The sequence below is a fragment of the Bubalus bubalis genome, chromosome X (assembly GCF_019923935.1).
Source record: "Bubalus bubalis isolate 160015118507 breed Murrah chromosome X, NDDB_SH_1, whole genome shotgun sequence".
Classification (NCBI taxonomy): Eukaryota; Metazoa; Chordata; class Mammalia; order Artiodactyla; family Bovidae; genus Bubalus; species Bubalus bubalis.
Window position 1 is genome coordinate 9,271,336 of NC_059181.1, and position 12,017 is coordinate 9,283,352.

The 12,017-nt window shown below is 41.0% G+C and overlaps 1 protein-coding gene across 8 annotated transcripts in view; it reads right to left on the minus strand.

Moving 5' to 3' along the window:
* ASB11 (ankyrin repeat and SOCS box containing 11) overlaps nucleotides 1–12,017 on the minus strand; it is a 37,127-nt gene that overhangs the window by 6,152 nt on the left and 18,958 nt on the right. For all 8 annotated transcript variants that reach the window (XM_044937182.1, XM_006043787.3, XM_006043786.3 and 5 more), the window contains 3 exons: nucleotides 11,443–11,550; nucleotides 8,601–8,751; nucleotides 5,051–5,185 (listed from right to left, as the gene is read on the minus strand). In XM_044937182.1, coding sequence (XP_044793117.1) covers nucleotides 5,051–5,185; nucleotides 8,601–8,751; nucleotides 11,443–11,550 — 394 coding nt within the window. The remainder of the gene's footprint in view (nucleotides 1–5,050; nucleotides 5,186–8,600; nucleotides 8,752–11,442; nucleotides 11,551–12,017) is intronic.

The following is a 12,017-nucleotide window of genomic DNA, read 5'->3' on the forward strand; positions in this document are numbered from 1 at the left end:
AAATTCCATATAAATTTTCAGGCCTAACTTTGGCAATTGTTGAAATAGAAAATAATTTCTAAGTCCCTTCCCATTTTTTTTAACATCTTTAATCTACTTAGATTTATCATTTTATCATTGCAAGTAGATTGGAAGTGATTCAAGGTTAATAATAGTGTCTTATATTTCTATATTCAAACAGTTCACAACATTGGGCATGATACAGGAGTTCAGTGAATATTTGATATATTTGCTAATATTTTGTCTACTTCATTGTTAGGAAAACTAAGAAAATAAATCAATATGTAGAAATGTCAATATAGGAAGCAAACATATGTGTTGACTAGCGTAGGATTTTTGGGCGTTGGTGGGAGAACACACAGTTCTTGAGAAATATTTAATAGTAATGTCCAAAGTTTTACTAATGAGTATATTGCTATCTAAGAGAAAATATTTTGTCTATAAATGGTTGGATTATTCATCATTTTTCATCTATCTGCCAGTCAGTTTCACAGTTTTTCACATTTAAGTGAATTTATTTTAATCATATAAATAAAGTATTGAATAGATGTGAATTCCAAACTCATAACTGCACACAGATTCTGTTAGTTAGCACATAAAAATACATCCCCTGACTCTTGTAGATATTTGCCTTATTTTTTTTTTTCCCCCAGTTTTCTGGAATATTTTCTAAGTGAAACCACTAGGTGGCATTTCAGGGTCTCCAAAGAGCTGCTATTGCTAAGTCGCTTCAGTCGTGTCTGACTCTGTGCGACCCCATAGACGGCAGCCCACCAGGCTCCCCCGTCCCTGGGATTCTCCAGCCTAGAACACTGGAGTGGGTGGCCATTTCCTTCTCCATGTATTGGTGTTTTTCTTTCTGGCTTACTTCACTCTGTATAATAGGCTCCAGTTTCATTCACCTCATTAGAACGGATTCAAATGTATTCTTTTTAATGGCTGAGTAATACTCCATTGTGTATATGTACCACTGCTTTCTTATCCATTCATCTGCTGATGGACATCTAGGTTGCTTCCATGTCCTGTCTATTACAAACAGTGCTGCGATGAACACTGGGGTACACGTGTCTCTTTCAATTCTGGTTTCCTCTGTGTGTATGCCCAGCGGTGGGATTGCTGGGTCATAAGGCAGTTCTATTTCCAGTTTTTTAAGGAATCTCCACACTGTTCTCCATAGTGGCTGTACTAGTTTGCATTCCCACCAACAGTGTAAGAGGGTTCCCTTTTCTCCACACCCTCTCCAGCATTTATTGCTTGTAGACTTTTGGATAGCAGCCATTCTGACTGGCGTGAAATGGTACCTCAGTGTGGTTTTGATTTGCGTTTCTCTGATAATGCCACTCCAGTATTCTTGCCTGGAGAATCCCATGGACAGAGGAGCCTGGAGGGCGACAGTCCCTGGGGTCGCAGAGTTGGACACAACTGAGCAACTGGCACACACACACAATATCTCATAATGAACAGACATTTGCATACCCTATGACCAGCACTTCATATCAGATATTGTGTGTGATTATTGGTCGCTCAGTTGTGTCCTTCTCCAGGGGACCTCCCTGACCCAGGGATTGAACCTGCATCTCTTATGTCTCCTGCATTGGCAGAGGGGTTCTTTACCACTAGCGCCACCTGGGAAGCCTCAATAGTAGAATGGATAAAGACACTGCACTATATAGATACACATTATGTATTACTCAGCAATGAAACTGAACAACTACAGCTACTTGTAATAACATAAACATATCTTACAAATATAGTTGAGCAAGAGAAGGCAGGTGCAATATTAAACATATGATGCCTGTTATACAAAATTTAAAATATGTAATCTAACTAAACAAAATTCTGATTATTAATGAGAACTTAGGTGGTAAAATTAAAGGGAAAAGGAAATAAATCATTACCATAAAGGCCAAGATGTTAATAACTGTTTCGAAGGAGGTAGGGTAAGTATAGTTTTGGGGAGATGTCACAAGGGGGGACTTGTCTTTGCAATGTTTTATATGTTTTCATGGGTTGGGTTGCAATGGCAGTTGTTTATTACTTTAAGTTACATATTTTCATATATGCACACCTTGCTGTGTGTTATAGTTTGAGAAGCTGAAAAATAAAAGATGTATTTTTAGTAGTAAACTATTGGCAAAACTTTACATATCAGGTTGGCACAACTATGTGAAAAACCATTTGTCATTAACTAATAAAGATGAAGATGTCAATCTAAAAAAAAGATATTTTTAGTCATTTTAAAACTGGAAATAGAACTGCCTTATGACCCAGCAATCTCACTACTGGGCATACACACCGAGGATACCAGAACTGAAAGAGACATGTGTACCCCAATGTTCATCGCAGCACTGTTTATAATAGCCAGGACATGGAAGTAAGCTAGATGTCCATCAGCAGATGAATGGATAAGAAAGCTGTTGTACATATACACAATGGAGTATTACTCAGCCATTAAAAAGAATACATTTCAATCACTTCTAATAAGGTGGATGAAACTGGAGCCTATTATACAGAGTGAAGTAAGCCAGAAAGAAAAACACCAATACAGTATACTAACGCTATATATATATATACACATATACATATATACATATATATACAGTATACTAACTAAATATATGGAATTTAGAAAGATGGTAACGATAACCCTGTATGAGAGACAGCAAAAGAGACACTGATGTATAGAACAGTCTTTTGGACTCTGTGGGAGAGGGAGAGGGTGGGATGATTTGGGAGAATGGCATTGAAACATGTATAATATCATATATGAAATGAATCACCAGTCCAGGTTTGATGCATGATACAGGATGCTCGGGGCTGGTGCACTGGGATGACCCAGAGGGATGGTACGGGGAGGGAGGTGGGAGGGGGTTCAGGATGGGGAACACGTGTACACCCGTGGTGGATTCATGTTGATGTATGGCAAAACCAATACAATATTGTAAAGTAATTAGCCTCTAATTAAAATAAATTTATCGACCCAGAGGGATGGTATGGGGAGGGAGGAGGGAGGAGGGTTCAGATGGGGAACACATGTATACCTGTGGCGGATTCATTTTGATATATGGCAAAACCAATACAATATTGTAAAGTTAAAAAATAAAATTTTTTAAAAAAATTAAAAGAAAAAAATAAATAAAATTTACAAAAGATATTTTTAGTCATTTAAAATGCTTTACTTGCTTTCCCATAAGAACTGTGTGACATTCAAAATTAAATATTTGCAGCTCACTTTAGTAGCTTTTTTTTTTTTTTTTTTTTGGCAAAGGACAAAGCTAAGTTTATTTCGTATTAGTATTGAAACTGGAATCAAAAAAAAGTTTAATGAATTAATATAGGGAGTGACAAATGATCAGATCAGATCAGATCAGTTGCTGAGTCGAGTCCGACTCTTTGTGACCCCATGAATCGCAGCACGCCAGGCCTCCCTGTCCATCACCAACTCCCAGAGTTCACTCAGACTCATGTCCATCGAGTCAGTGATGCCATCCAGCCATCTCATCCTCTGTCATCCCCTTCTCCTCCTGCCCCCAATCCCTCCCAGCGTCAGAGTCTTTTCCAATGAGTCAACTCTTCGCATGAGGTGGCCAAAGTACTGGAGTTTCAGCTTTAGCATCATTACTTCCAAAGAAATCCCAGGGCTGATCTCCTTCAGAATGGACTGGTTGGATCTCCTTGCAGTCCAAGGGACTCTCAAGAGTCTTCTCCAACACCACAGTTCAAAAGCATCAATTCTTCGGCGCTCAGCCTTCTTCACGGTCCAACTCTCACATCCATACATGACCACAGGAAAAACCATAGGGGATTAAAAAAAAAAGACAAAAATCTCGGAGGAAAAAAATCCCTATTTAAAGGTTCTTACTATAATCTGTACCTTTATGGCAGTGGCTAAGTTTAGGGAATCTTTAACCAAATAATAGTTTCAAGACCTTTTACTTTTCCTTGGACTCTCAGTTTCTGTATATGTCTTTGAGAATTTAAAAATGACTAAATAATTTAGCAGGATTAATCTAAAGTATTCTATGGGAAGTGTCTGCTAAATTAAAAGACGCTTGCTCCTTGGGAGAAAAGCTATGACAAAACTAGACAGTGTATTAAAAAGCAGAAACATTACTTTGCCGACAAAGGTCTGTCTAGTCAAAGCTATGGTTTCTCCAGTAGTCATGTACAGATATGAGAGATGGACCATAAAGAACGCTGAGTGCTAAAGAATTGACGCTTTTGAACTGTGATGTTGGAGAAGACTCTTGAGAGTCCCTTGGACTGCAAGGAGATCCAACCAGTCCATCCTAAAGGAAATCAGTCCTGAATACTCATTGGAAGGACTGATGCTGAAGCTGAAGCTGAAGCTCCAATATTTTGGCCACCCAATGCGAAGAACTGACTCATTGGAAAAGACCCTGATGCTGGGAAAGATGGAAGGGGACAACAGAGAGAGAAGGGGACAACAGAGGATGAGATGGTTGGATGGCACCAGCAACTCGATGGACATGAGTTTGAGCAAGCTCCGAGAGTTGGTGATGGACAGGGAAGCCTGGCATGCTGCAGTCCATGGGGTTGCAAAGTCGGACACAACTGAGCGATTGAACTGAACTGAACTAATCCTCCTGGTAACCACACCTAGACTGCCCTCTGAGGAACCATCTTCTGTGATTCCCAGCTCCTCTGTTTCCAGCGAAGCTCAACCGCTGCTGTGCAGACTGAAATCTAGGCCTAAGCCAATCTGGTCAGGGTATTCCCTTGGCCACCATGATTGGTTCAGAGATGGGCATGTGACTCAAAAAGAGCCAGTTAAATACAACTGGTTGTTTTCCCCTTGGATTTATGGGAAAGAAACTCTTGCTCTCCCTTGAGGCCCCCAAGGAGAACCACACCAGGTAAATGGAAGCACAACTGAGAACTACAGACACTCATCTCTGAAGTTCCATTTTAAGCACTGAAACATCAAATGCTGTCAGAATTTTGTCCAGCCTGACAAGAACTTAGGCTGTGAAGCCATGGAAAAGCAAGATTATTCAGTTCTTCTCATGAAAAGACTACTGGAAGTTACCTAATTCTAGAAGCTTCTTCACACAGTCAAGCCTCTGGTAGGTGCAAGCCACATACAAGGGAGTTCCGAGGTGAGGCACTTCTTGGTCAATGTTAACATTATTTGCCAGTAGAATCTCCATGCACTCTCTATTACCTGGTAGAACACAAGAAAACTTCACTCAAGGAAGGAAAATATTAACTATTCACAGAATCATTGGTTATCTGGAATGGGCTTTAGAAACAACCTAGATTTTTTTTTTGGTAGCAGAAAAAAATTTGGGAGTGGGGGAAATCTTAGAAATTTCCAAAATAAAACCAATAAAAAAAAGAGCATGCCCATGCATCCCCCACTGAAATTCTTCCTCACAGCCTTTGAGGTACCTCCAACCAAACCAAGGGTTCCAAGGAATACAGATGAAATCACTCTCTATAATAAGTCCCTGGTTTACAGGCAGAGGCTACAAGACCCTGGGGGACAAATGACTCATGCTATTATTACTCTGAAAAGCCAGTGCTCAGATCCAAGGTAGAGAAGGCAATGGCACCCCACTCCAGTACTCTTGCCTGGAAAATCCCATGGACACAGGAAGCTGGTGGGCTGCAGTCCATGGTGTCGCTAAGAGTCGGACACGACTGAGCAACTTCACTTTCACTTTTCATTGTCATGCATTGGAGAAGGAAATGGCAACCCACTCCAGTTTCTTGCCTGGAGAATTCCAGGGACGGGGGAGCCTGGTGGGCTGCCGTCTCTGGGGTCGCACAGGGTCGGACACGACTGAAGCGACTTAGCAGCAGCAGCAGCAGATCCAAGGCCCAACCCTGACCCATCCCTCTCCATTACAAATCTCTCCTCTTCTTTGCCCATGCATGTAAGATTGGGTGGATGGCCATGCCATGCACCTCCTTATTTTGGTTAACCTGGAAGACTCCTGTGAGAATTAATAAAAAAGCTTAAAGTATAAAATCTATTCAAATGCACTTTAGTGGCTAAGTTTAGCAGCTAACAAGAACTATATAAGCAAGAAATATCCTTCGAGAGTTGGCCCCATTAATAGACAGACATGATTAATTTGAAGCATATGAACGATTTGTTTGGGAGCAATTGCTTCTGAGGTATTGACGGGAGTTTTACAAAGAGTTTGTTCTTTTTTGAAGATTTAAATGTTTCCTTAAAAAAAATCTTATTGTTGATTAGCTTAACCAACCTTTTCTTTATAGATGACATAAAAGTAAGCTTCATCAAGCCTGCTTGATTTATCACAAATTCTGAATTAAGCATAATTATGCATTAAACCTATAAATAAAGATTCTGCAAATTCAAAACTATTTGTTCAACTAAGTAATTTTATACCTGGATTATAGCATTACTCTGTCAAAGTAGTAACTCAGACTGACCGCCCCCCTCCACTTGTTCATAGAGGTTTAAAGCTATAAGAATTCAGAAATAATATCTACTCAGGACCTAAAACTGCCTGGTAAATACAGTGCATCTAATAAACATTTTAAAATAATTCCTGTCCCTTTTTTACAGAAGAAATTGAATCTAGCTTGAGTTAAATTTAAGTATTCTCAGGAAGATTTTTAGTCAAATGACTGGCACTAATATAGTATCTAGAATAATAAATTTGCTATTGTTTCTTCTGTTCTGTGGACATTGGGCCCTAACATGTTGTTATGACACAGAAAAAAATGTGAGGAGACACATGAACTCATTGTTTACGATAAGTATATATATATGTATGTGTATATATATATGTCACACACATAGATACCAAGCACTCCATATATAACCATCTAAACACTGCAGAACTACTTAATTCAAACCATTCCCAATATTTATCCATTTTAAAACTTGTGGATGGAAATGCAAATAACAGATTAAACTTTACTTCAAATCAAAATTTAAAACATTTTAAACACTTTCATTTCATTTCCAGAATAGACTATTTCCCTACAACTTAAAGGACTTACTTTAAGTTTGGGAAATAATCAGCATCAATTATTAAGAAATGTTTATCAAATATGTATAGGACATCAAAACCATAGAGATTTTACATTGAGATTTGGGGATTTTGTATCATTTATAGTGTGTGTTTGTGTGTGTGTGTTGTGTGTGCGTGCATACTCAGTCATGTCTGATTCTTTGCAATCCCATAAACTATAGCCCACCAGGCTCCTCTGTCCATGGGATTTTCCAGGCAAGAATACTGGAGTGGGTTGCCACTTCCTTCTCCAGGAGTTCTTCCCAACCCAGGGATCAAACCAAGTCTTTGTCATTGCAAGAGGATTCTTTACCACTGTGCCACCTGGGAAGCCCTATCATTGATAGTAATCCTCTGCAAAAAAAATAATAATAATAATAATTTTACCAAGTGACAGGTTTAACAACCTAGGACAAATCTTTCATTACTGCCTTTTGAAATACTTTAATCCTCATTATACCAGCACAAATCACTGTTCTACAGTGTTCTAACTTCTCCATTGTATTTCTCTTTTTTAATTAAAATTTTTAAAAAACTTTGATTGTACTACACAGCTTGCAGGATCTCAGTTCCCAACCAGGGACTGAACCTGGGCCCCAACAGTGAAAGAGCCGATGCCACCTAAGCACTATGCCACCAGTCAACTCCCTCCACTGTACTTCTGATCTCAATATAAGAGAACATCTCCACTGCTGGTTAACAGAAATGGTGTTCTTTGGGTGTTAGCTCGGACAAATGGTGTTGGCCTTTCGATGGCTCTTCTTGTTCACGTCTAGTCTATGCACATAGGTATCTATTTGGCTAAGTCAGGTCTTAGTTGTGGCATGCAGAATCTTTAGTTGCGGCACATGGATGTAGCTCCCTGACCAGGGATTGAACTCAGGCCATCAGAACCAGGAGCCCAGAATCTCAGTCACTAAACCACCAGGGAAGTCTCTGCACATCGTTTTCTAATTCCTTAATTTTACTCTTTCCATCATTTCTATGAAAATATAGAAATCTAGAGTCCATTCAAGGTTTCCAATGGCATGTTTTTTAAAGCTGGAACTTTTTTTCAAGAACTAATGACCTCGAGAGCCATCAGCTCATCTAGAATATATTGCTTGTTGTGGACGGTCACCTTTAATCTTCCATTAGAGAAACAATTAGCCTGGGCTTTCAGACACTTTTATAATTAATTTTATACTCGTGGTTGATGTTTTACGGGCTTTGGGGCATGAGCTGTTCTTTTCTAGTGAGGACAGAGACAGAAATACAGCACAATTCATGGAAGTTACCCCTGTACGCGTAACTCCACCAGCTCCCACCCAAACACCAGCAAAGAGCCTCAAGTAAGGCCGACTGAGAGACTGAGCCCAGGAAACAGGACATCTGAGGCAGACAGCCATTGCCAGTTCTAAGAAAGGCTATGTCATTCCCTGGTGTTATTTCCTATTGAAGTTACTGCTGTAGGATTCAGTAAGCCACACCTAGTCTCCTGGTGAAGAAGGTCTGGGAGATCCTTGCAAGGTGAACACTCTACCCTTGATTCATGCAGACTGAAGGGAGCCCCTCGATGTTGTGAGTGTGATGCGATGCCTCATTTACCTCTCTTCACTGCCTCGTGGATGGGTGAGGCCAGGTGCACCTCGAGCTGGGCCTTGGCGCCAAACTCCAGCAGCACGTTGACACACGCAGCACTGCCACTGCAGCAAGCGTTAAAGAGGGGCGTGGCTCCGTGAACTGTCACCCCATTGACCTAACGATGGCAAAGAGAGAACCAGACAGTTTGCACTTTCTTTCTCACCGTCTCCCAGTGTGCATTCCTATGTAACTGCGTGGGGAAACGTGCCATGCTGGCCAATGAGTGCGACAACTCGATGTCCTTACAGTATTGTGTTTTTTAGGTACCAGCAGTCTATCAACTGTCACCTATAAATAGCATCACAAGTGGGGCAAAAGGGGTCAGTTTTTTAAATGTATTCAGAGGTACTCTAGAGCTTCTTAGGAGCCTCCTGGCTATTGAGGAGTGGTCCTATATTGGGGTGTAGAACATGGTCTCTGGAACAACTATCGCTGGTGTTCAGATCCCAGGTCTCTTTTATGTGCTCAGAGATCTTGCTTGGGATAGTAGCCTCCAGTGCCTGGGTTTCCTTATCTGTAAAATGAGGACCATAAAAGAAATGACCTCATGAGGTTACTGGGTGGATCAGCTGAGTTCCTATATATGAAACACCTAGAACATTGCCTGGTGCCCAGTAAGCATTCAATAAACATCTGCAACAACAATTATCTCCACTTTCCATTCATATGGAGCTGACTCCCCCTCCCAGTCATGAACAAACACATCAGGAATGGAAAGTACTATAGCAATCATCCAGTGTACGGTCCCAGAATCTGTGCTTACAAAAAAATCTCCTCAGTGATTCCCCCATAGTTCTTTCTTGCCACAGATTTCCTTTCTGGTCTATTATAATCCACACAAATTGCATATGCCAAAATGACTCCTGACGAGATTGTGACCAGGCAAAATACACAAAGAAAATAGCCACCAACATGGTGTCTTTACACAGATGTAGAGAACAGTCTTTTGGACTCCGTGGGAGAAAGTGAGGGTGGGATGATACGTGAGAATAGCAATGAAACATGTATATTATCATATGTGAAACAGATCGCCAGTCCAGGTTTGATGCATGAGACAGGGTGCTCAGGGCCGGTGCACTGGGATGACCCCTGAGGACACCTATGGCTGATTCATGTCAATGTATGGCAAAAACCACTACAATACTGTAAAGTAATTAGCCTGCAATTAAAATAAATAAATTAAGTAAAAAAAACAACCCATGGTGTCTTTAACCAACCTCAGTGCCTTCCAGAGATCAAACTGTCTTGTTTCAGAAACAAGATTATTTCCCCACAATGCCAGGATAGCCCCCATTGAATTGGAAAGTTAAATAAGATACTAAGATGGCAGAGACAAACAAGGACAGGGACAAGTGCAGGTAAATTCATACACTCTAGGGATTCCTGGGATGTTGTGATTAATCAGATGGGGAGATGGAAGAATGAAGATGACTTCATGTTTGGGGCTGCAAATCCAAGAGAAGGAGCTGGTCCTAGAGGGAAGATCATGATAAGCACAGTTTCAGATGCACCAAGCTCAAGGTACCTGTGGAACTGCCAATTTTGAGGAATTTTCTATTAATAAATCAAATTTCTCTTATTCCTCTCTTATTCTGATCTGTATGTTAAACAAGATAATATTTACTGACTGTTCCCTTATGAGACTGCCAAAGACAAGAGACTATGTTGTTCTCTTTTCTTTGTCCCCCACAGAACCTCCAAGAGGCTCCTCAATTTCTCACCTGTGACTCCAGTCACCTAGCTTGACAGGAAATGGCCCCCACCCAACCTTGCCCCCAGAGAACCTAAGGAACATACACAACCACTGTGGCATCAGGAAAATCACTGCCTAAGGACGATTGTTACATTCAGTTCTACGAGTTGAAACCCAACTTCCATATAAAATGCAAAGACCTATCTTCATTAAGCACTTAAAAACGTTACAGTTCACAAAGAAAAGAATATAAGGGCTGAGTTTAAAAATGAAATTAACATCAAAACAATATCTGGTGCTAATGCAACACTGTAAATCATATCCTCCAATCAAAATTTTTAAAAATCAGTATCTGGTAACTAAAGGTCACTGAGATTTTAACAAGTATTAAATTCATAAATCTATTCTGATATCTGTACTACATACAGCCCCCCTCAGTCACTCCTTGAAAAGGAGAGAATTTTAAAGTTCACTTTGTACTGCTTTTCCATGGTACTATTTTATTACAAGCTCATTTAGTCTGCTAATTTTGCTCAATAAAAATCGTTGTGGGTGTACAATGCTGAATTAAAAGTGGTTTTTCTTCTTTTAAAGGTTTTTAAAATAAATTTTCCAAGATCAGTTTTCAAATGACTTTCACTCGGGCTGTTTTTTTTACCCCCAAGTTAATATCAGTTTTGAATGAGTTCTGTGAATTACCTCATCTGAACATTTGCACAGGGACATCGAGGCCATAGCTCAGTTGGTAAGGAATCTGCCTGCAATGCAAGAGACCCAGTGTCGATTCCTGGGTTGGGAAGATCCCCTGGAGAAGGAAATGGCAACCCACTCCAGTATTCTTGCCTGGAGAATCCCATGGACAGATGAGCCTGACGGGCTACAGTCTGTGGGGTTGCAAGAGTTGGACACAACTTAGCAACTAAACTACTACTACTAAAGAGGCTGAAGAAAGGAATATACCAGCAGTATTTTCCTGACCATCCAAGAACATGTGCCCAGATGGGCCAGGCCTGCACACCCCACTGCAGATAAGCGCATTCTGGAAGGTGATGGGTCTTTAGGGATTAGAAGCTGTCCCAGGGCACCGAACCCACAGGCAGGGCTGCTACTCACGTGGGCACCGTTCTCCAGTAAGGCCTTAGCGCAGGCCACATGTCCACCAAGGCACGCCTCATGGAGAGAAGAGACCCGGTTAATTGTTACCAGGTTCACATTGACGCCCTACAATTAGGAGAGAAGTGGGTTAAAGGCTGTGTCAGCAGTAAGAATGGAAACAAGGTTGCGGGTCTTGTTGGTCAAGTGTTCAGACTGCAGATACCATCTAGAGAGGAGTAGAGGCCATGACCAGGGAAATTGAAACATGGCTAGGAGCCTCTGATTCACTGATTCAGCAAAAGTTCATTCAGTACTCTGGACCGGGCGATGTGCCAGCATTTGGGGCTTCAAAGCTTATAACACGGATCTCTCTCCTCTAAGAGCTTAGTGGGGAGACAGAAATCGTGGTGGGGTAGGGTGGGGTGGGGAAACCCAGCCAGAACACTGCTATTCATATATTGGCTGCAGACCTTCCACAGCTAAACAGACTTGACAGGCACCTTGTTCCCTGTAAGACATGCACCCTGTTTGGTAATCAAGGACTTTCTGGCTCCCTTCTTCATCTCGTACTTCTTCCTTCATCTTCCTCATCT